The sequence below is a fragment of the Sitophilus oryzae genome, unplaced genomic scaffold, assembly GCF_002938485.1.
Source record: "Sitophilus oryzae breed Bouriz unplaced genomic scaffold, Soryzae_2.0 scaffold_1701_pilon_pilon, whole genome shotgun sequence".
In the NCBI taxonomy this organism is placed as follows: Eukaryota; Metazoa; Arthropoda; class Insecta; order Coleoptera; family Curculionidae; genus Sitophilus; species Sitophilus oryzae.
In genome coordinates, this window is record NW_022146393.1 from 1,795,437 (window position 1) to 1,822,430 (window position 26,994).

Here is a 26,994-nt window from a genome sequence, read left to right on the forward strand (position 1 = left end):
CCAATGAACTTTCTATAGGGTTGATATTTCGGGGAACTGAAGCAGAAAATTTACTTACCAACCGGTGACCTGGATTTTCTCTGTTATACAGACGATTTTCCGCATATACGCTTTCCCAAGAAACGTAATAGTGGAAGGAAAAAACTCCTTGTCAAAGAATAAATATTCGTTCTAGGAGAATACACTACTAATACATATTAAAGGTTCTTTATATATGTAATGGCATATTTATTTTGATGACTTACGGAAAGTAACTTGTATGTTTTGAGTGAATATTATTGAAGAGAGAGAGAGAAAGAAGAAGACTTGAAGATAAATATATATTTTTTCTGAAATTAGAGTTACAGTTTACACTTCTTGGTCAGTTATCAAATGTAAACTGTAACCTACATACGTAAAAAAAATAAAGACAACGAAAGTCCGCAAATTCTTTTAGTCCTAATAGAGTTTGTTTCCTTACAGCTGGTTTTGCGTGGGAGCTGGGAGTTATTTTAGTATCTCGCCCGTAATTAGATCAAAGCTTGGTGCCTTTTTCGGGTTAATGTTTTCTTTAATTTCTAATGTTATTTCTTTTGGCGTAGTTGATCTAATAACACCTTCTTCTTAGAAGAGGTCTTCACAATTAAGAACGTTTTCGCCTTCATGAGACTGGAAAGTTTCTTTAAGGTACTCAACATATCTGTTAACTTTTTGTATATTACTTTCTGCCCATGGTCCATCTGTATTTTTAATTGGTGGATTCTGAAGAATCGGCTTTTGGAGATTTTTGGTAGCTTCTTAAATCGAATGTTTTACTATCATTTTACAATTTGCTCTGATATTCACTAATCAAAGTATTTTTATTTATCTTCTAAGATGTTGTGTAACATTGTTCAGAATAGTTTTATCCTCTGGTGATGTGGTTTGACGTCAAATTCTTCTGAGCCTTCTCTTTTTAGAAATAAATATTCTGATCGCTTTGGAATAGTTGTTATTCTTGGTTCTTGGGGTAATATCAGAAGTATTATTCTACGCAACTTCTTGGATAATAGTAACAAAGGTTTCTGCCTCATTATCTACTTAATAAAAGATTGAGTTACAATCTAAAACTTTATCAGTCTGTGAGTTTATTTACCAATCCGGAAGCTTTATTTTTTTGTATAATATTATTACTGAGTGTAAGTAGAATAGGCCTCTTCCACCGCCACATAATTTACAGACACATTCCGAGTTATAAATAGGTAAATCAAGTAAATCCGGAATTTTATTGGGATCTGTAGGCTAATACGCTGGTTTACCAGTTGATATTGTTTCGTATTTTAGTTTATTAATTGCTTGGAACAACTCCTTTTCATTTGTATTGGTTAATCTGGATTGATATCACCTCCTATTATGAATAGTGGAAGGAAAGTGGAAGTCTTTGACTACATATATTTTTGTTTGTACTTTTACGGAGATAACTGTTGTCTCATATGTTTCTGTTTTATATCATATTTCTTGATAATGCTTCCTGAACTGAATCCTTAAAAAAAAATCTAGCCCCCAAAAAACCTAGCCCTAGAAACAAAAGACCTAGCCCCCCCCCCTCCCCCCAGGATGAAATGCTAGTTACGCTAATGAGTGTACCTGTTGACTTTTGACTGGTTTTGTATTGTTACCTATTATAATTAGTTTTAATTTTAAAATAGATACAGTTTTTCTTAAATTACTTAAAATTTACTTGTCCAATATTGTTCAAATTTGGCATATGTATGCAGCATAGGCAAACTTTTAAAAAATCTACTTACGACTTAGCTGTAAAATTAATGGTGGAGCCAATATTTGGACAGTTTAAAATTTGCATGGGATTTCCTATGTTTGCAACGATGCACCACCCGGTATATAAATATATAGTTATTTCAGAAGATAGATGCGATATAGCATACGCAGTATAGGTACGACATTGGCAACCGGTTTTCTAAATCGTACCATTTGCAAAGTTTTTAAAAAATTGTTTATTCTCTATGAAATAATGTCAAAAAAATTCGAAAAAAATATGTAAAATGTGACAGAGGTCAAACTAATTATTCGCAATAATAACGACCATCGAGTCCGAATATTTTGATAATTTGTTTAACTTTTGTGCAAAGCGGTCCGATTTAGGCTACTTTCCCTTATACAAAAAGCATAATTAATAAACACTTAAAAAAACAACAGCATTCGTCAACGTCCTATATTCTTTGTCCAGTGTCTCACGTCCCATTGATCGTAATTACCTTAGAAAACCGGTACGCTATCGTTTTATCCAAACGACAACATCCGGCACCCAAAAGATACACAAAACCAGCTATTAAGCATTGTTCTTTTCGGGATACGTCTATTCCGGAAACAATATGGCCATCCTACAGGACCCTCAGTCTCCGCAGCGTCCACCTCAGGTACGGCAAGGTATCCTCTGGTCACACGGTAGTCAGATGAGATGCATTAATACCAGCAAAATATAATTTATCGCTAGGGATAAACGTTTTAGAGGCATGACTTGCGGAAGTGACCAACGAAACAGGTTTTTAATGTATTCCGGTGTAGGTTTCTTTCCGGGTTTGTTTTTTCACCATCCCTTTCGATGGAAGGGAGTCTGTAAGTCATCGGAGAAGACGGTTACGACCTTAGATCGTATGTAGTGTAGCTAGATATGTTCTTTACATACTTGATTTGAAGCTGTAAAGAATGAAGGGTCCAGGGGAAAAACTTGATAAGCGCCAATTTCTTAATTTTAGAATTTTATAATATTATAGTAGGCCTAACTGAGTGCTACAAAATGTATAAACTCTGCAGGGCAATAATTTGTTAAATCCTATGATATACCGGGTGCGTCTCAAAAGTTGCTCACCCCTATAACTTTTTTATTTTTTCAGTTAAAAAACGAGAATTGGTATGTTAGTATATGACATAAATTTCCTAATTTATGTCATATACTAACGACGTATTCAATTGTTTTTGGTCAATTCCTGTTTCACCGGAAATGACAACAACTTTTGATTTTTAAATGGTACCCTCGGTATTGTAATTGACGTATTTAATTGTTTTTGGTCAATTCCTGTTTCACCGGAAATGACTACAACTTTTGATTTTTAAATGGTACCCTCTGTATTTTTTTACTTTATTTGATAAAAAATGACATTCTAAATAGAATGACATATCATATGTCAACTTTTGACATTCTCGCTTAATAAAAAATTGTATTTTAAAATTCAATCTAGAGTGCCATGGCTATGCTTAAAACACTAATTCTTAATCAAGGAGCCTTGGAAAAATAGATTTGATTTTCTAATGTTATTAGTGCCTTCTCCTGGCCAGTTAAAAGTTACCCAAATCGTATTTTTAATCATATCTCAATTTTTTCAAATGGAACGAGGGTGGCTCACTAGCATATTTGGAAAAAGTATTTTTTTACGAATAATTTGATACCACACACTTGGTATTTCTAGTCAAATTTTCGTTACGAACCGCAAGTTATAATTTCAAATAAACCATATGCGAAAATATCAAAAGTTGACATATGATATGTCATTCAATTCAGAGTGTTATTTTCTATCGACTAAAGTAAAAAAATACCGAGGGTGTCATTTAAAAATCAAAAGTTGTAGTCATTTCCGGGGAAACAGGAAGTGACCGAAAACAATTGAATACGTCAATCAATCCTAATTTATGTCATACATTCACATACCAAATCTCGTTTTTTTATCTAAAAAAATAAAAAAGTTATAGTGGTGAGCCACTTTTGAGACGCACCCGGTATACCTAGTAAAAATATAGTATACACTTTTTATTCTTAATCTAAGGTATACACGGAAAGAACCTGATAACTACCAGCCGTCCCCTGGACCCTTCAAAAAACTGCATTGACTTTTGTTATACAGGGTGGTCCGGATTTTATTGGAAAACGGCAGCATATTCTGCAGATACAAACAATTAAAAAAAGTTCATATAAATTTATGTCTTCGAACATACAGGGTGTAAAAGTTTTATTTTTATTTCGATTTTTTCCAAATAATTTCTAAACTAATGTAGATATTTTGATGAAATTTGGTGTTTGGGAAGTTTTTTGACACGAGAAATTTGATTTCGATATCAATATGACTCATACTTATAGGGGGCGCCACACACATGTAATTTAAAAATGAAGAACAATTTTTAAAATTCAATAAAATCTACCTAAATTGGAATTTACCAGGTATAGCCAAATATGTAGATAAAATAACTATTGTACTTTAAATCAAATTAAAACTGGACCCAAAAAGTTATACAGGGCGAGACAAAATTAATTTAAACATTGATCATCTTTAAAAGCAAGTTACTCTTTAATTTTAAATGGTAACAAACACCCAGTAATTATTCCGATATTCAATGGGGAATTCATGTCTTTTCAAAATACTGTTAAGGTAGCCTACCTTAACAAAAGGAAGATTTTCCTAGATATTTTGATTTTTATGATTTAGATGTTCGGTAGAACTTTATTATTTGATAAAATCTAGGTGGCTGTGATCTGCCTGACGTTACTCAAAAGAGCTGTCAAATTAGTTCAACTTTAACAACTAGTTATCATTTTGTGTCAGCTAAAAAAAGTTCTGAGATATTTGGAAGGAAGCTGATCCTATCAGAGAGAATTTATATGATTCTATTAATTGGTGACTGCAGTGTGCATTCACCAATTTATAAAATGCTTAAATCATCCTGATTTCTTTAGTCTGGACATTTTTTTGGGGGATATGTTAAAGACCAGTGTCCAAAACTTGACCAACTATTGTCGACAACATGAGATAAATTATTGGGGCTGCTTTTCTTCAACTTCACATATTATGCCTCTTAAAGATATTGTTAAATATAGTATATCACAGCCACCTAGCTTTTATGAAATAATAAAGATCTACTGACGCAAAATTACAAAAGTGAAAATATCTAGGAAAATCTTTGTCTAAGGGGTAGGCAACCTCAATAGTATTTTGAAGATATATAAATTCTTTATTGAATATTAAAATAATATACTGGGAGTTCTATTTAAAATAAAGGAGTAGCTTGCTTTTAAAAGTGACCAAATGTTCAATATTAATTTTGTATCACTCTGTATAATTTTTCGGGTCAAATTTTAATTTCGTTTAATATACAATGGTTATTTTAACTAAATACCGGGCTATATACATAGTAAATTACAAGGTTATTAAAATTTAAAATGTATTCTTCATTTTCACAAAATATGTCAAAAACCGTACATTTTAGGCATATGCTTCTTTAAGGAAATTCACCTTTATTTCTCTCCCAGAATCCAAAAATCTAGAGGGTATTCTATTACAAAAAAACCAACTTTGAAGCGTAACTTTTTTTGAGGACACCTTGTAGAACTCTGTATATTTTTATAAAATGCCTTCAATTAATTTACATATGCTCCCAAAATTTTATTTTGATATAACCTACCTATCTCCTTGGAGCCTCCGCGTCATATGAGAGGCGCCATGCGCCACCCTGTATAAAACTACCCAGTAAAGAAATATACATTTTTGCCATTTTTTACGTAAAAAAAGTCTCTTGGTAAAAATAGATATATACGAGCAACTATTTCTAATATATTTGGAATACATTATTACATATCATATAATATTGACAAAAAATAAACATCTTGTTTAGATACCTAGTTATTTGACTGGTATGGTAAGTTTGAGGACTTTATTTTTTAATTAATCAAAAATTTTTCTAGAAGAATTTATGATAAAACAGTTTCTGTTGAACACAAAAACATCTCAAATTTATTATTTCAATCTGATAACTATCTAATCAACATGATTAATAATTTTTGTCAATGCTGAGTGCTGAGACATGTATTGACTATTTCGATTCCAAATATCTCGGGAACCAGTACTGGTAGCTACCCATATAACACAATACAATCCTATAGATATCTTGAGGATATCCACCAAGTAATGGTAATAAAACTATAGTAAATATCTTAGGGATATCCAAAAACTAGAGGAGGATATTTATGGGATATCCAGATGGGACAAAAAAAGTCATCTTCAAGACATCCCTAGGCAAGCCTTTTACGATTATTTGGGATATTTATACGATAATACAAGAATGATGTTCAGAGCATTATAGAATATTTTTAGAACATTATATGAAGACTGTTATTTGACAATACTTACTTCATCCTTAGTTTATAGTAAAAACGTTTGCGATTTAGTTATATTTAGCCACATTTTGACGTTATTCATTGGATATTTTTATTAGCAACTCTAAAATATACCTACATATTATGTCAATGAATTTTGCGTCAAAATTTAGAAGTTTATTTGTATGAGTTAAGAGCTTTCAATTTATACAGTACCATCGAAAAAAAACGGCGTTCAATTGGCTTGAAAATTACGATCGATGACATTCCCCATATAATTATACATACAAAATAACAGCAATCTTCATTTCCAAGCCACCTCTGACGCCGTTTTTTTCGATCGTATGGTATTATACCAGATTATACTACCCTTTATGGAGTCTAGCAGTTTATGTCTAGAAGCAACAGTTTACATCAAAGTTAGCACACAGGATACAGGTATAATTTCTAACACCACACATTCCAGAGACTCACAATTTAAACACAAAAATAGGATTTTTGTTTAAATACATCAAACACGAAAATGGGTTTAGGGATAAAGAACAAGCGCTTTTCAACAAATTTTCACCTATAATTTTGTGTTTCACTACAAATTTTTCATTGAGAGACTCTGAGTCGTTCGTTGTTTTTCGACATTAGTTGAGGTTAGGATAGAATTTCTGCTAGAACAAGGCTAGAACTATGAGTATAAGAAAAAACTAAGTCAAACTCAACCAGTTTTGTTAGTTTCAGTCATTTTTAAGCCCATTCAATATCGACAAACGACCTAATTCACCTCGAATTTTACTAAATCAAAGAACTGAACACGATGTAAAAACAAACAACTGTCGAGATGGATTATGGGAAATTTTTTGCGCGGGCGTTTTAAATTCTCTGTATTACTGGGAGTGGCCAAGCTCATAAATATCCAGATTATCCAGAAGATACCAACAGGATATTTTGTTGCCTTGACGTAATATATATCCATCTGTATGGTTTATTGCATTTTATGTAATATAAAAAGTAGTACATTATTTATTTTTCCTAAATATCTAGACGATATTGTTAGGATATTTTATTATCATGAGCATGTTTGGATATCTCAACTGGATGTACATTAGATATACGACAAATATATCCATAGGATATTCTATTCTGAGACATCTACAGGAGTTCAGCATGTCTGGAGGATATCCTATAGATGTCTTTATAAGATGATCTTATAATGGGACATTCCGACATTCTATGAATATCCTGCGGATATTGTGTGTTATATGGGTAGTTTTACCGTGAGACCTTTTTTACGTAAAACAGCGGAAAAGTATATTTTTTCTCAGTAGCTTTTTTAAAGTGGTTGGTGCATGGTGAAAACCACATCTTTGTATATCTCTATTCATTAATGAGAAACACCATAAACCACACGAAAATGGGGCACCCTGTACATTATTACTCAACTACTTTAAAACTGGCTTTAAGATTACATATTAAAATCAGAAATTTTAAATGTTACTTTGTTCTGAAATAAAACGAAAATTATGTCGGTTACAAGACGCCAACAAATAAACATCTAGGTAAGATATGGTCTAACGTCACGTCTGCTCCGTACTTTATGGAGAGTGGTAATTAGCTTTTGTCCGGAGATAGAGAGTCACCAGGCGTTAAACAAACAAAAGGGTTTGTGATTCGGCCCTTGTTTGACCGTTGGTTTTCGGCGAAAGCAATTAATTTTGCCGTGTGACATAATAAGAATGGACCAGAAAGAAAGCCGTATAATGTTCAAAATAAACATCCAAGACAAGAAGTAAGTGATGAGAACCGAGGGGGTTTGTTCCGAAAAGGATGATGCTGAACGGTAAAAAAAGATAATTCATAAGTATGAATCGAATTTACAATATTGATATATGATAACTTGTGATATTTGTTAAGAAATGTTTTTAATTTGGTTAAATAAACTGAAAGTTGGATTTCTCTAAATTATTCTCTGAGTTTTGACATTTCCAATTAACATGTATTAAGCCATCGAAAAAAAAACAACGTCAGAGTGGCCTTTGAAAGGATAATTTCTGAAAGGCTGACCACTATACCTATAGCTGCCTTTTAATAAATAATGTGAATCTTTAAAAATTTTAAAAAATCGGTGGTCAACATTATACAGAGTTACTCGCCACAATTAGATTTTTAGAAATTGTGTGTGATGGGATCATCGGAAGATTACTAAAGCTACTATTTAAAATTATTTCCAAAAGGTACAGAGTGTCCCAAATAAATAAAAAATATCAAAATGGCATTTTTTAAAAAGAAACACACTGTATATTATTACATTTTTAATTTCTACGATTAAAATAAATGTGAGTTTAATTAACTCTTTCCGCACTTTAATCTTTCCGTTTTTGAAATATTTACGATTTTGCGAAAATACACTAACAATTTTAATGCTTCATTTCTCTAGGCGTATTTAAGTTTTTAAAACCAAGTATTGTACCCAAGTTTTTCTATTTACTAAATTTTGTGTTGCAATGATAAAAATAGTACTACCCTATACAGAGTGTCCAAAAATTTATATTAAATAATTACTAGCTTTCAACGGCAATAACTTGTTTAATTTAAACGGAACACCCTGTATATTTTACGGGAATCAGATGCACAATTTAATTGTTCGTCAAATTGTTTTATACCATTTTTTACCAACGACAGGGCTGTATATTGTCGCCTCTGCTATTCAATGTGTACTCGGAACATTTATTTAGAGGGGAACTGGATGGCAAAGAGGATGGGCTGGTAATAAACGGAGAAATGTGTTCCGAGAAATGCTGGTAATAAACGGAGAAAACCTGTCCCTCAACGTCCGCAGAATCAGAATCCTGAGATGCTACGTGCTCTCAAACCTTCTGTATGAAGCAGAGGCGTGGGCCCTTACCCTTTCCGACGCATCATGCAAGCTTGTGGAGGCATTTGAGAGGTGGTGCTATCGGCGCATGCTTAGGATTTCGTGGGTGCATCGCGTGTCAAATGAGAAATGAGACTGTACTACACCCAAATACGTTTAAAATAAAGTATACGGAGGGTACCGCTCAAATTCCTGTCCCGATATTGAAGGATGGCTATAGAATTTCAATACATTTCCTACATAAGTCTATCCTTGTGTTGTAGGAGGTTTGACTAAACAAGGATGAACCTATGTCTTGAAACCATTAGACTTACGATTTTCTGTCCTCCTTCAATACTGGGACGTAAATCCTCTCATTGCTCTTATGGGGAGGGCGTCGTATATTTTATTTAAACGTATTTGACTACACCGCATCAACAAGGAGTTGGAGTTTCAGGTGAGTGTCAAACGCAGAAAACTGGAATACTTCGGACACATCATGAGGAACGAGAAATACCGTCTACTCCAACTCATACTGCAGGGGAAAATAGAAGGCAGAAGATCAGCGGGACGCAGACGAATATCGTGGCTGCGAAATCTACGAATATGGACCAGATTGACGTCAACAGTTTTGTTCAGACGGCAGTGGACAAAGTAATATGGATCAATGTGATAGCCAACATCCAACGAGGATAGGCACTAAGAAGAAGAAGAATTATTTTATGAATTTTTAGACACTCTGTATAAGGTAGTATAATTATTATTACAACACAAATTATAGTAGATAGAAAAACTTCAGTACAGTATTTGGGTTTAAAAACTTAAATACGCCTAGAGAAATGAAGCCTTAAAACTGTTAACGATATTTTTACAAAATCGTAAATATTTCAAAAACTGTAAAATTAAAGTACGGTAAACCTTAATCAAATTTATCTTTATTTTAATCGTAGAAACTAAAAATGTAATAATATAGAGGGTAAAAAATAATATAAAAAAGGGTTAACTAGATGCATTTTTTTCTGATGGCTCCTTGAGACTTCACACGAACAACAAATTATCCTACCAATTTTGATCCATTACAACCACCGCCATACCCAATAACTAACGGTGCAATAATTACCAGTTTTAACCCTTGTCTTGTCAGATCCCCAAAACAAGATAAGAAATCCCGAACGAAGAAAATCATCCCACACAAATCACACCGATGCAAATACGTTTCGTCCGAAAGACCCGAGTCCGGCTGCTGATTTTTACCTGTCAAGACCTTTGTTTATTCGATGTCGTGAGATCACTGTAAAACGGGCCCATTTACATTTTAATATGTGTCTTAAGCTTGTCAACAACAAGAGCATAAATATTTCATATCGTAGGCGGTAGCCGAGCAGAGATCGGAGCCACGCAGATAACGGACCTGAACTATCGGACTAATCTTAATCGCAAAGATCGGACAGAGGGCTTCTTCTTTTTAGATATCGCCACTAAATTGAATTCGAACGACTTGTTAATATTTATAAATATCGTGAGAACTACCGTTTTGGGCGGTGTTTAGGGTGGATCGGTAATTTTTTAAATTTTTGATACTGAAGGGATTTTAACCAAGAAAGGGTCCCATATTGAAGCACCCAGAGGCAGATATACAGGGTGTTCCTTAATGACAAGCTACTATTTAAGAAGGTGATTGATTCTTGGACCTATTCTACGAAAAAAAGTTTATATGAATATACAGGGTTGTTCACCATATACGACACGGAGTATTGTAGCTAAACGATTAGATTTTTACAAACTGTAAGTTTTGGGTTTCTTGAAGGACTATTAGAGCTACAATTTAATAAATAATTTTACAAGATACAGAGTGTCCCAAATAAATAAAAAATATTAAAGCTGTATTTTTTTAAATGGAACACCCTGTATATTATTTTATTTTTGGATTCTACGATTGAAATAAAGGTAAATTTGATTAAGGTTTATCATACTAAAGCCTTACCGTTTTTGAAATATTTTAAATTTTATGAAATTGCCGTAAAAATTTTTAATGCTTTATTTCTCCAAGGGTATCAAAGTTTTTATGACTAAATATTTACTGAAGATTATTTATTGATCAGTTATAATTGTGTTAGAATTTTATACAGAGTGTCCAAAAATTTATATTAAATAATTGCTAGCTTTAAACGGCAATAACTTGTTTAATTTAAATGGAACACCTCGTATATTTTACGTGAATCATATGCACAATTTAATTGTCTATCAAATTTTATTATACCATTTTTTACCTATCTCTTCAAGTTTTCGTAGAAAATGCATTTTCTTATAATTTAGACCTCATTTATCACTATACCCATGGAATCGATTAGCATGGAATATTGACATTTCAGATTTTTTTTAAAGCAAAACATATGTACAAAATGTACTGTGTACTGTATACAAAAATATATACTTTTAAATTGTTTTAATTAATAAAGTATTCTAAATAAATGAGGATTTGGCTCAGAAATCAACATAATAATAAGTTATGAAAATGAAACGTCTCTGTTTTATAATTAAGCATTCGTCAAAAAATGAAATAAAATTTATAAGATGTTACTTTTTACCACACAGTCTAATACACATACAAAATTCAGTTTTTTAGTATTTGGAGCAATTATTATTAATCAACGTAAACAGTCAATTAATGTAGTTTGAATAATTGGTCCTCTTTAACAAAAAATATTTAAACAGATCGATAATATTAGTAACTGTACTCTTTAAAAATAATCTAAAATGTCAATATTCCATGGGTATAGCGATAAATGAGGTCTAAATTATAAGAAAATTAATTTTCTACGAAAACTTAAAGAGATGGGTAAAAATTATATTCACGTAAAATATATAGGGTGTTCCATTTAAATTAAACAAGTTATTGCTTTTTAAAGCTAGTAATTATTTAATATAAATTTTTGGACACTCTGTATAAGGTAGTAAAATTTTTATTATTACAACACAATATCTGATCAAGAAATAATCTTCAGTAAATATTTAGTATTAAAAACTTTGATACCCTTGGAGAAATAAAACCTTAAAATTTTTACTGCAATTTCATAAAATTGAAAATATTTCAAAAACGGTAAGGTTTAAGTGTGATAAACCTTACTCAAATTTACCTTTATTTTAATCGTAGAATCTAAAAATAGAATAATATACAGGGAGTTGTATATATTAAAAAAAGCAACTATAATATTTTTTTACTTATTTGAGTCACTCTGTACCTTGTAAAAATATTTTTAAATTGTAGCTCTAATAGTCCTTCAACGAACCCAAAACTTACAATTTGTAAAAATCTAATCGTTTAACTACAATACTCCGTGTCGTATGTGGTGAACAACCCTGTATACAGGGTGTTTCAAAAACTATTATGAAATAAGTAAATTACCAACAGATATTCAGGCTGAGGCGACAAACGCCATATCCAAACTACTTCCATTTAAATCCCGAATAACTTATGAAAATAAATACAAAAATTTTCAAAAATGGAAGCAATTAAAAAACGTGCGAGAAGAAATAAAGTTTTCAACCTATCCTCGCTGTTAAAATATCATTTAATCTACCCTTGCTGTTAAAGTACTATTTTATCTACTATTTTTGATAGATACATATAATAATAATAATAATAATGTCATAATAATAAGGGTGTGCATGTCGTCACCTCCTCGTGGTGCACCCTGGAAACGAGTAATACTCGGCCAACGACGACGGCTTCGGCCACACCGGTCATAGGGAGTAGCATTCCTTATAGCTGAGATCAATTGCTCCAAATAGTGCAAAGAATAAACCAGGCGGCGCAGAGTTGCAGACTGACTCTGTTCGGAACCGTCTTGATGAACAGTCTGACGCGGGAAAGGACGGAGCGAATGGCGTCTTCCTGCGGACTGGAACCATAAGAAGGCAACGAAATGGACCCGCTGAGGATGTTTTGCCGGCAGATCAGCCGACGACCACCAAAGCTGGAAAAGTTAGACAGCGAATGAAATGGACAGATACAATGAATTTACATGTTATGCGCTGTTACTATACCACCACTAATCTGGAGACCACCCCGCTTGTTAGATCTGAACTTTTAAAAATGTTTTTGAGGAAGTTTCCCGACTACACAAATATTACCGAACAGCGACTTGTGGACCAAAAAAGAATTATCATTACAAAAAAATATATTTCCGAACTCCATTTAGAAGAACTAAAGCATGAAGTAGCAGAAGAACTGAATCTCAGCCAACCTAATCTAGCATTCGACGAAATATCGAACGAAAAGGAACCTGAAACTGAAATTAATTTAGATATAAATCAAGCAACTAATCAACTCGACACTCAGTCAATTCCAACATTACCAGCCAGAGTTGAATTAACACAAATCACTGACATTGATGAGAAGCATCTTGAAACTGAATTTCAAACTTTACTTATAGAATATACAAATATGAATCCTATCTGTAGACCCAAACTTCCGAAACAAAATAATTCAAGAAAACTGATAAGATATACAAAAATTATGGATGAAAATATACTGCCAAAATATCTTCCGCATATAACAAACTTCCTTGACCTACATACACATATATATGCTGCAGCAGCAGCTATAATTAAAGCAAGTGGAGGCAGAATTCAGAACATTGAAAGGAAGCATAATAAAGATCAAAAGGAACCATGGGAAATGCGATTGGAGATAGGAATAGCAAGTATACGGGCTGATATCGGAAGAATACATCAGTATATAGAAGGAAATAAAAGCAAAAAACAAGAGAAATCTATTTTAAAAATCAAAGAAAAACATAAAAAGCACGCTGAGCGAAATCCGGACAATGAAACATTGCATGAAATATTAGATACTTTGAAACAAAAATTAAAAGCTAAAGCTGGTAGAATAAGGAGATATCGTGAATCCACACAGAGAAGAAAACAAAACATGAAATTCAACACCAGCCAAAGAGCTTATTATCGGAATTTGAAAATAAATTCAAATCAGCCTGTTGGTCCTTTACCTACCGAAGAGGAGATCGAAAACTACTGGTCATCAATATGGTCTCAACCAGTTAACCACAACACAGATTCCACTTGGATTAGAGATATAGAAGCCGAATTGTTTCATCTGCCAACAATGGAACCTATCACAATAACATCAGATTTGGTTGCTGAAGTAATTAGACTTACACAAAACTGGAAAGCAGCGGGCCCGGATGGAATCCACAATTTTTGGGTTAAGCGACTGAAAAGTACACACACTTACATTGCTAAGTACTTCACAACATTTATTGAAAGTCCAGAAACTATCCCCGAATTTCTTGGCAGAGGTAATACATACTTACTCCCCAAATCCGAGCGATTAAATAATCCAACAAAATACCGACCCATTACCTGTTTATGCACACTATACAAGATCTTAACGGCATGTATTGCAAAAAGTATCTACAAACATGTTGAAGATAATAAATTACTTTCTGAAGAGCAGAAGGGTTGTGTCAAAAAATCTCAAGGATGCAAGGAACAGCTCATAATAGACTCAGTAATACTTGAGCAAGCAGCTAACAAACGACGAAATATCTACACGGCATTTATCGATTATAAAAAAGCCTTTGATTCGGTACCGCACTCCTGGCTCCTGAAAGTACTACAGATATATAAGATTGACCATAAAATTATAAATATGCTTCAACATTTAATGTCTACGTGGAATACAGTTCTAGAAATTAATCAAAACCAAGGAATAGTCATATCACAACCGATTAGTGTCCAAAGGGGTATTTTCCAGGGTGACAGCTTAAGCCCTTTATGGTTTTGTCTGGCACTAAACCCCCTGTCTTCGATTCTGAATAAGACCGGCTACGGATTCCATATAAAGTATGACAAGACTCAACATCATGTTATCAGTCACTTGATGTACATGGACGACATTAAATTGTTTGCAGGGAATGAAAAACAACTTCAACACCTTCTTGAAATTACAAAGACTTTCTCTAAAGATATCCAAATGTCCTTTGGGTTGGACAAATGTAAGCTACTTAATATAAAGCAAGGTAGAATAATATCTAGTGGATTCGACTTAGGTGATGGAGATATCATCGAATCCTTGGAAGAACATGAGACCTATAAATATCTTGGACTAGCTCAAGGTAAACGCTTACAGCACAAAGATATTAAAGAGAAAATCACCTCTATATATATTAGTAGACTGACGAATATACTTAAGTCTAAATTAAATGGAAAAAACACATTTACGGCTATCAACAGCTACGCAATTCCGATAATCTCATATACTTTTGGGACTATAAAATGGACGAAAACAGAACTTGAAAATATCCAGATCAAAACGCGAACTACACTAACAAAATTTAGGGCGCATCATCCTAAGGCAGCAGTTGAGAGATTAACCCTCCCACGCAATAAAGGTGGGAGAGGTCTAATTGATTTAAGGTTTCTACACGCCAAACAAATCTATGGTCTTCAACAATACTTCCTGCACCAGGCATCAGGTCTTCACCGAGCAGTAGTGAGAGCAGATAACAAACACACCCCTTTAGATCTTCAACATGCCGTTGACATCAGGCTCCCATCGGATGTAATCTACGAACGAGAGAAAGTCGAGGAGTGGACTCGAAAAGTACTGCATGGGAGATTTCCGCATGAGCTTAACCAAACTTATGTAGATCAAGATGCGTCGAACAAATGGTTATCTCAGGCGGATTTGTTCCTCGAAACCGAAGGTTTTATGTTATCAATCCAGGACCAGGTCATAGCTACGAGGAACTACAGAAAATTCATCCTAAAAGAGCCGAATGTAGTAGATCAATGCCGAAGATGTCATGAACCTGGTGAAACTATCCAGCACGTGACAGCTGGATGTCGAGTGCTAGCGCCAACCTCCTACCTCCAAAGACACGACCAAGTAGCGAAAATCATTCATCAAAAGTTAGCAACCCTTTGTCATTTAAAAGAAGATATTACACCTTATTACAGATATGAACCTGAAAATGTGTTAGAAAATGCCCACTTTAAACTCTACTGGAACAGAAGTATACTTACTGACAAAACAACTCCGCATAACCGACCAGATCTAACATTCACCATAAAAGAGAGGGCATTAACTTACCTTATAGATGTCGGGATTCCTAACACCCATAATCTGCAGTCTACATGGAGTGAGAAGTTAAGTAAATATACCGCACTAGCTGAACAAGTTAAAAGTTTATGGAAGCAAAACGAAGTGAATATCGTACCCATTATAATTTCATCAACGGGCGTAATACCAAAGGCTCTCCACCATAGTTTAAAAAAGTTAGATCTTCCACCGTTACTCTATATACAACTCCAGAAGGCTGTCGTTCTTCAAACAGCCGCAATAGTAAGACGACACCTCAATCTTTAACAAACCAATAGAGTGTTAGAAACTTGCATCACCGCCGTTTCTTACATATTATACCGTACAAAAATACGTGCGCAAACGAATAATAATAATATCTTTATTGCCCAACAGTTACAAACCAATTATAGGACAATTTTACAATATATATCTATAAATTAGTAATACACTAACCTCTAAATAAAAAATAAATGAAAAAAAACATATCAATGTAAATTAAATCTTAAAAATTAACAGAAGTAAAAAGCACTGAAAGGTGAATGATACAAAAATCAGATACCAAGTACAGATGAACAAAACAAAAAAAAATCCAAATATAAACAAACTATAAAAACAAAACACTATATAAACAAAAAAAACTCAAATCACACCGCTGTGCAGCATATTATTAGCTAAAGCAATTATGTGACTTAAGTTATCAAAGAAAATATCACATTTATCAGATATTACGTTATAATTGCTACACATGACATAAACTGGAGATTTAAGCAACAAATTAGTTCTGGCTCTATCACAATAACATGTTCTATGCGATCTAGTCGATATAGAAGGAACCAAATAATCTATATGTGCAACAAGCTCAGAACTATCTATCGCATTATGCAACAGCTTATACAGGAAGACTATTGATGCGCACTTTCTTCTCAAATCGAGTTTGCAACTGAAAGGTGCTAATTAAATTAATGTAGGGAATACCCCTTTCAGGATACACTCCGCTAACTTTATATGAAACAAATTTCAAAAATCTTCTCTGTACTCTCTCAATAAGCTGCCTGTAACAGGTATACACAGGGTACCAAATCAATGAAGCATATTCCAGCTTAGATCGAATGTATGCTGAGTATAATATTAAAAATGCATTTGAGTCAGTAAAAGACGCACAGTTGCGAACTATAAAGCCGTAAAATTTAAGAGCCTCTCGTACCTTGGTTATAATATGATCACTAAATGAAAAGACGAATCAAAATAAACTCCAAGATCTTTGATTACACTAAGTCGTTCCAATTCGGTATTATTTATATTATAATTAAAATACTGTACATTCTTTTTTCTGGAAAATGTCACTATCTTACACTTATCAACATTTAACTTTAGTTTATTCCCATCACACCATTCTACAACGCGATCAATCTGTGTCTGCAAGAAACTACAATCCGCTCTATCCGATATACGCAAGAAAATTTTTAAATCATCAGCAAAAAATAGTCTAAAACACTTAAGGATATTATCTAGATCATTAATAAATAATAGAAATAAAAGTGGGCCCAGGTTTGATCCCTGAGGAACTCCTGACGTAGCAATATAGTCAGTCGAACAGTAGCCACTATATGAGACAAATTGCTTTCTTTGAGAGAGATAAGATTTTAAAAATAATAAAGATGGTCTAGTAAAACCCATAGAGTTAAGTTTGTCCAGTAATATAGAATGATTTAGTTTGTCAAATGCTTTGGCAAGGTCCGTATATATAACATCCACCTGCCCATTACTATCAATGCATTCAGATACATATTGCGTAAAACATGCTAAATTCGTAACGGTAGATCTACCCGTCATAAAACCATGTTGGTTACTAGATATTACACCACGTACTGAACTATATATTCGATTATACATAATTATTTCTAGCAGTTTAGCAAAATTTGATAAGATTGAGATGGGACGATAGTTTTCCAAGTTATTTTGATTTCCTGATTTCAGAATTGGACATACTCTTGCCTGTTTCCACACCTCTGGAAAGGTGTTTGAATTGACAGCTAAATTAAATATTTTACCTAGTGGGGTTGCTAAAATGCCAATGCAATCCTTCACCAGAAATGCTGGAATTTTGTCAGGACCCGATGTCATCTTATTTTTTTAATTTTTTTGCAGCTATGAGTATTTCCTCTTCCGTGATATTAAGAAATGTTATATTAAACTCATTGCTAACCACACACCGATTCCATTTAACATTGTCTTTATCGGGCGGGGTAAAAACACTCTGAAAAAATTTAGCAAAACTATTCACTATTTCGTTTGGACAATCATGTACCTCATCATTAAATTTCATTTGACCGGGTATTCTAGAAGATTTATTCCTCGCGTGGATAAAGTCACAAAAATGTTGTGGATTGGAAGACACAGAGGTTTCGACTCCGCGAATATAATTTTCGTAGTTAGCTTTGATTAAGCTTTTAATAAGTGCTCTCAACTCTCTAAACCTCTGCAAAAATAAATCGCTCTTATATTTCTTATACTTGTTATGATAGACAGCTTTTAATTTAATATTTTTAATAATTTCGGCATTGTACCACGGTGGATATCGTTTTTTATGCGATTTGTATAGAGGTACATGAGTGTCCAGAACATCATACAACAGTTCATACACTTGACTGACGGCTCGATCAACACAAGTAACGTCATCCAAGAATGACCAATCAGTATTAAATATTGTTCGGTATATACCAGAATAGTCAGCTTTTTTGAAATTATATGCCTTATAGGACGTATTAAAACTCAAAGCATTACTCTTAACAAACAAATCAGCGATGCATATAATAAGAGCCGGATGGTAGCTAATATCCTCCGATAAAAGAGGAGTAAGATCTCTCACAACTGTACAACATAGATTAGAAATAACTAAATCCAACAACCTGCCGGTGCTATATAAGCGATATAAGCAAGATATAAGGCAATTTTAACAGTTGCTATGGAAAAAAAATAATATCATTAACTTGCGAAAGTTTTAAATAAGTACTCATTGATTCCTCATGAAAAAATATGAAAAAAAAGTTGTTCTATAAACATCGGTATGGAAATGCGTAGTTTTAGAGTTACAGGATGTTAAAACTTTTTAAAATTAGGTTTTTTGTAATTATCTGAAATACCAGTTTTTTTTATTTGAAATTACTTTAAGTTGTGCTAATAGTAATAATAACTAATAGTAATAATATTTAATAATAAATAAGGTAAAGTATACCTATAATTAATTAATTTTATTTTTATTTTAATTGTATTAATTGTGATTAATAAAATTGCGTTTATTTCATCAAGAGATAACTTTTAATTGGAATTAAAATTATTCGATTTTTATGCCAAAAGAAAAAAAGTCAGTAGTGCACATGATTTTCTTTGAAAAATATTCCAGTGATAACCCATATGCACGTCCCTGATGAATTTATCGAAACTTTTTTAGCATTAAAATATGTAGCACTTATAATAATGTTTACCCTCAAAATTTCATTGGAATCACTAAAAGTACTTCAAGGAAAATTATAATAAATCGAAAGATTATTAATAATTTAACACCCTGTAGCTACGAAACAAAGTAGAATAGGGCCTATGTTGAAATGAAAAATAACTCTTATTTTTACGTGAGGAATCTCCCCACAAGAGATGGCGCATGTTTGGTGAAACACCCTGTATAATCATGTTAACTTTTCAGATACAGCCCAAGTAGCATTTGGACGTTATCTAACGTCGGGTATACGTCGCGTTCAATAAACCCGACGTCGGGTACCAACGTCGGTTCGACCGCCTGACGACCCTTATTTGCACCTAAATGGGGAATACAGATTCGGGTCGCCTCGACGTCGGTATCTGACCTAATAGGGAATGTAATTCTACCAATTACCAACGTCATATTACGTTGAATTTTAGACACTTAAAATTCGTCGCTAAGCACTTACGTTACGTTTGGTTTCATATTCGCTACCAAGAATACATAAAAACCTAACCAAACTACCTAATTACAAATGGATCATAATCACTCCTCGAATATAACTATAAGTGCCTATTTAATTTCATATTATAATAATTCTGAATCATTAATCCAGACATCAGTTTTGTCAACGGAAGTCACTTTCTTGATATATCTGATTAAAATACTCGGAAAACAACGAGCGCCTTCAAAATTAGGTAGATTTATGAAATAAAAATATATATAAAAAGTAACTCGCAAAATATATTTTTTATTTTTCTAGCTGGTTTAATCATAAAACTGTACTGTGGTTCCCCCAAACTCAACCTTATCAATATTATTCCACTAGAAATCGAAATGTGAATATAAATTTTAAAACAAAAACGATTTTAAAATGGCTGACAATCGGATACGTGTTAAGAATGGCGGATTTCTGTGTCCGACTTAATATGAACAACCAATATACCAATTCCGACCGGGTCTCCAACATTAGTCGTCTCACACGACCGAAGTCATCAAACCGGACGACCGGCAATCGTATTATGACGTATATAATTCCAACGTACGCCACGTAACCTCACTTTGCGTTTTGCGTATCTGTGATTTGTGGATTTGTGCAACTATATTTTAGTTTTGTTTTCTTGTTAAAAAAATGGGCAGCCGCTTTTTAAGCCTAACCTCACATGTCGGAGGAGGATGGGGTCTGCTGGAATCCTAAGCTAAAAATGAAATTAAGATGCACCAGTGTAATGCAGCATCTCTTCCGGATAAAAAAGCATTTACGGGTGGAGGCAAGACATCACTACTACTATTATTATTTTGCAAAAGCCTCGACCTCTTTCTGTAAAATGTAGATGAATGTCTAAATGCCTTTTTAGTGTTTTTTTAGGCATAATAAAAAATTTAAGTTTGTTTACAAAAACTTTTTCTTAGGTTATGTTCATGATGTTCATTAGGTCGCAAATGCTACTTAATAGGTTGTATTTACTGACATAAATAGAGATACGTAAATTAGGTTATAAATATGAACATAAAATACAATAAAATATAATTGGACGTTAGTTTAGGGATTATCAGTGAGACGTATCCTATTCGAACAGCGGGTAGACGTCGGGCTAGTTCAAGTATATGTACGTCGTGCAAGCCAACGTGGGAACGACGTTGGGAAATTAATAAAAATGGTACGTTGTTATTTTGTACGTCGACAGATCGTTGGATTTACCGACTCGGATCCAACGACGTCGCTTTTAATAGGAAAGCGACGTCACAGGTCGTATCACGAGCACCCGACCTAAATTTGCACAAAGTCTGACGTCGCTTCAGGTCAGATTTAGTTCGAAAAAATTTTTTTTTTCAAAATATCTCTGATGGTATATTTGATACACGCATTGATTCCATGCATCAAAATGCTTATGTTGATATACAAAAAAAAAGGTTTTATTTCTTAATTTCCTTCCAGCTGATGCAGAAATGATTTCCAAACAGTCACCACATCATCTTTTCAGCGATTTCGCTCTGAAATAAACTGACTAATTGTTTTAAGCAAAAACTTTGCGTCGGACGAAAAAAATCAAAAGAAAAAACTAATTAAAGAAATTAATTAGGATTTTGAAAATAATTTTTATTTTATGAGAAGTCAGTGGTATATAGAAGGTTAAATGGTATATAAAGGTTATGAGAAGTCAGTGGTAGAAGTCATAAAATTCTTACACCAAAAAAGGTATTTTGATGCATAGAAGATGTATATTAAGTTTCATAAAGATATCTGTAATAAAATGAGAGTTATTATGAAAGAATATCAGAAAAATTTACCACCCTGTATTTCAGAAATTAAGATGTTTAGGACATACATTCATATGAAGTTTTTCTCTTAGAATTGGCCCAAGAATCACGCCCTTAAATATTAGCATGTTATTAAGGAACATCTTGTACAGGGGGATTGGGGGATAAACACCCCGCCAATGGTCTTTTAATAGACGGTGGGTGACTTCAATGGTTTTAATAAACGGATATGACTGATAAAATTGATCTTTCAGAGCTTGTTGAAATATAGGCTACCAATTTTGATGAAAGGTACAATATGATCGAAGAAAAAGACGGTTTCAGCGATGGCTATGAAATGAAGATAGCTCTCATTTTATATGTAAAATTTTATGGGGAGCGTCATCGATCGTCATTACCAAACCAACTGGACGCCGTTTTTTAGATCATACGGTATATCTGCAGATTGTTTATGAAGCATTTTTGAACCTTTTAATCGCTCTTTGTCTATGTAAAACGATTAAATATTAAAAAATACCTGAGAAACTTACCAGACAATACTACAGAAATTAATTATATGTCAGTGATGGATTAGTTGGATACATTAGTTTTTATCATTTACTGCCTACGGTTTTTATTTGTTCTAAGAGGTCCAGTTTATAAATATAAATTATAAATCGTGACATTAGTTATAGCTGGACAAAGCAAATTCGTCCTCTTAGACAGTAAAACTGTATTGAAAGTTTGTTGTATGAATATTTCTTGCTATCTGATGTAGAAGTATGAAATTCTCCACAAAAAATCCTTGAGTGAACACTTTTTCGTAATTGATCCGCTACAAAGATAAAGTTAGTAAAAATATACATAAAACTTCGTGACCAATGGATTATAGTCACATAAAAACTGGCACAAAGAAAATGGGCTTTTAAAAAACATAAGTTAATTAGTTAGACAAATCGACTTTAGAAAATTTATACACTCATACCCTTAGAGAATAGAATGGGTATGAAAGTTTGCTGTACGTATATACAATTTTGTAGTAAGTAGTTTTTATTTTCAAATCAGAGACATTAAAGAAATAAGCACGATTTTTTTTTAAAATCATATCTCTAAGGGTAAAAAATAACGTAGAAAATTGGCAATAATGGTCTTAAATTATTATATGACGCCTTTTATATACTTTTCAGGTAAAAATTTAAAACAAATTTCCAAAGAGGTAAATCAAGAAAATCGACAAATTAAAAATTGCGACTTAAATATGTCAAAAACTATTCATTTTAGAAACACAATTTATATGGGTACATTGTAGGGCTTTATCAACTAGAGATTAAACGGTCATTTCACTATTTATTATTTTTGAGAAATTTATATGTTTCAGGTATTGTAAAAATTCCATTTTAGGGTTTTATTTTTAAAACACTCTATACATAATTAGAAAATAATAAAAAACGCCATAGAAGTGCGCCCTCTATCCAACCATGCATAATTAGTTTCACTCAATGAAAGGATATAGAAAAATTTGAAAGAAAAATGTAAAAAAGCAAGATTTCAAAATTATTTTGAGGCCAAAATTGAAATTCTTTGAAATAATTTGATTTGATAATTTTCAGAATTATTAAGATTGTTTATTTCAGAAGATTAAATCAAAAGTTACACATCAAAGGTATACAAAGTTTGTCATAAAGTCATACATAGGGGACGAAAAAATAAAAAACTTTTTTTTTAAATTTTCAGATTGTTTTAAATACATAATAAGGTATTCCTGAAGTCACAGGAAAAAGCGAATGAAAAAGCTAGTACTTATATGGGTAATAATAAGCTTCATAAATTTCAAATGAAAACATAATAAATTAATTAACTTTTAGGTTTATTTTAAATTAATGGTCCTCTAACGGACTAACGAAGAACTTATTATTATTATTAAAGTTTTTTAACGGTAACTGTTTTAGCTAATATAGCTAATTTATAAATAAATTTTTAAAACACACCTTGCTTGAAAATATAAAAAAATGTCTTTTTTTCAGGAAAATAAAATGTTTATTCTTATTTTGTTTGTTCCAAAACAAAGTGAAAAACGAAAAAACCACAGACATAATCATAAAGAAGCAAGAAACTGTAGACGGCAGATGTCTGAAACAATCAGCTGATCGGGCACGTGTTTTCTCTCGCGGTATCTAGGTAAATTATCTGACGACGGTGGATGTAACCAGCCTCTGTTTTCTGATGAAAATGCCAAAGGGCTAGCTAAGTTAAAGGCAAGCTAAAGGTTTCCTTCATCGTGTATTTGTATGTCGTAAGCATAAAGCAATTTTAACAATTGCCCGGATTATATTCAGATATTTAAAATACTATTTGTTTTTTACTTTATTGAATATCGAATATCTTTCAATTTTTTGATAAAAGAAACATATTTCCTCTTTACCGTTTTTTAAGTCCAAAATAACCAAGATATTTTACTTTGAAATTTCAAACTTCTACAAAATAAATTTTTCGCTTAAATTTTGAGAACCATTGGATGTTTTCTCGATTTTCTTCCTTCTAAATTTAATCGACTACATATGTTGCCATATTATTATATATATTAAGTTTTTTAACCAAAAATAACAAAATCCAAATTTTCAATTTTTTTTCGCTAATCGCCTCATGGACGTGTTTTTGGAGCGAAATATACTACCCCCAAAAATATTTGCACTTATTTTTAGGGTATTGTAAAGATAATATGTATTGTAAAGATAATAAAAATGAAAAGAAAACATCTATTCTTTTTGCAGAAAAAAAATGCACATCACCATAACCATTTATACCACATTGGTTTTGAACTGATCTTTTGCTGACGAACTTTTAAAAAACTTGTAATTCTTTGCTATTTATGTTTTTTTTGTAAAGCAACTTGCCTACAAAGCTCTTTTAGTAAATAATATGATGCTTTAGAATCATATGCTGCCATGCCCAAACCATCCATCCCACTACAAAGGTTTAGACCCCCCCCCCATTATTCTTAAACTTTTGACACCACACCCTTGCCACTCTGGTGATAATCGAAAGATGTTTATACGTTTCAGCATTATCTTTCGATTTCTATGAAAGTACTGACTCACGAAACTGATGATTGTGAGGCGTACATGTTATAGATCATAAGTGAACACGTTGGAACTTGAATTTATAAATTAAAATTCAAGTTCCAACGTGTTACTCTAAGAGGGAGCAACGCGAATGACAGAGCAAGGAGACACGTATGTATTCTCGTATACATGCCAACAATAATTATTCCAGCTCAAAATCCAACTTGTTACACAGATTTTCATGCAAATTATCGTAGATTGTAGCTTGTATGGTAGGTTGGGTTAGGTGTAAGTTAATCACCGCTACTTTAGCAGCAGATCTATTGTCTCCTTTCTTGAGTTATAACTCATCATACAGTCTGGGGCGGTTTTACAGAGATTAATTCCCCATCTCCGCTATCAGTCGTACCATAGTTTATGGCACGAATTGTTATCGTCTCGGCGCATACTCAGGTGTTCTAGTGTTTCCCCATTTTCCCCACAATTTGTTATTTGCTGTTGTTTCTTAGCTTCTACTCGAGTTTGGAGTATTCACATTCCAGATTACGGATGTAGTCTTCCAGATTCAAAACTAATATATTAACCAAAATTCTCAATTACAATTTTGAACTAAAAAATTGTCATAAAATCGATCTACGAGTACATACTTAGGGTACCAGCCTGGAAACTGACTAAGCATTATTGGCGTGCGCCCCGACAGCTGGACATCGCAGCAGGCCGATGATGCCGGTTCTTTTTATCTTTCACCTTTTCGATTTTAACTCTTTTATTTTCGTCGGTATTTTTTCTTAATTTAGAAGGTAACAGATCTCCCGACAGCCTCGGGTGGTTTATAAAATGGTGCATAATAAAACAATTACTTCTTTTATTATTTTGTTTATTAAAAGAGTAAAACCATATAGATAATAAGAAGGCTGTAAAAAAAATCACATGCAACGGATCGTTCGACCTTACCACCAGGAAGTTCGAAAAAGTACCATGAGTTTACAATATGTTCCATGTGAAACGGCCCTTAATGTAAAGTAACTTTTATAGGAAGTTGACCAAAGAATGCCTAGAGAAGCTAAACAAGTTAGGCAAAGATAATAAAGTCCTTCTACTTTGGGTGCCAGCCCACCACGGGATAGCAGGCAATGAAAAAATGCAAACCATCTAGCTAGAAAAGGAGCGAACACTCCACTAACTGAACCATAACCATTCTGTTTCCCAAATGGAAACCAACATAAAGAGAAACTCAAGACCCTAAAAGACTCCATTCGTAACCTGGAATAGGAATCCTCCAACGGTCTCAGACACTTGACGAAATTTCGACCGAGATAAAATATGATTTTTCTTGATTTAAGTAAGAAAAATCTTCGGATTGTCACGGGGTTTTTACGGACACTGTGTCTTCAACGAAGAAAAAAAAAAGGGAACAACGGCGAGCAGATTCTGTGGGGAAATTGGAGAAAAACTAAAACACTTCATCACTGACTGCACGAAGACGACAACCATACATGCTATGAACTTTGATATGACTGATATAGGAGTGGAGAACGAACCTCTGCAAAACCGTCTGATACACTGGTTTTTATCAAATCCCTGAGACTGTATGATGAGTTATAACTGAAGAAAAGGGAATACTATAGATCTGTAAGGGCGTGGTGATTAACCTCTCTCCCATACATTCTACATTCTACAATCTTGATAGTCTGTATATAGCAAAATCTAAAAAAATACATTTATGCCGTAAGGACGTTAAGGGCGATAATGAACGGAGTAAGAAATGTTTGTTACACGATTGGCATTATCGTATACCAACGTCCACATTATTTTAAAGTTTTTTTTACTACATAGTTATTTCAGCTCTTACATTTCAGCATATATCCTATACGCAACCATAGCTACATCTATCATAGTTGTTGGTGAATAGTAACTTTGGTGCTTAGTTTGTCAAGGTGTTGCTAACGAGGTGTTGCTTACCAAAATCTTTTGTTTATTCATGGGCCTCTCTAATGGCTCTAATGGCTCCCCTACATATTGTCCAGTACAGTGGGCAACCTACTAGCGCACGTATTAGGAAGAAAATTGATAAACCACTTGCTGGAAGGGCGTTCAGTTTGTTTCGATAGACCTAGGTCAGATCAACAATTGTGTAGAATGGCT

The 26,994-nt window shown here is 33.1% G+C and overlaps 1 protein-coding gene across 1 annotated transcript; it reads left to right on the forward strand.

The window, feature by feature from the left end:
* The first annotated feature begins 9,572 nt into the window (after nt 1-9,572).
* Nucleotides 9,573-16,356, forward strand: LOC115881201. The gene is made up of 3 exons (XM_030898611.1): nt 9,573-9,620; nt 12,736-13,672; nt 13,820-16,356. The coding sequence occupies exons 1-3, from the start codon at nt 9,573-9,575 to the stop codon at nt 16,354-16,356; spliced, it is 3,522 nt and encodes a 1,173-aa protein (XP_030754471.1).
* The last annotated feature ends 10,638 nt before the right edge of the window (nt 16,357-26,994 follow it).

Coding starts and splice junctions, on each gene's coding strand:
- LOC115881201 (XM_030898611.1), top strand. CDS start 9,573: ATGGACCAGATTGACGTCAACAGTTTTGTTCAGACGGCAGTGGACAAA. Junction 9,621..12,735: donor TTCAGACGGCAGTGGACAAA/GTAATATGGATC, acceptor CATTCCTTATAG/CTGAGATCAATTGCTCCAAA. Junction 13,673..13,819: donor ATTGGAGATAGGAATAGCAA/GTATACGGGCTG, acceptor ATGAAATATTAG/ATACTTTGAAACAAAAATTA.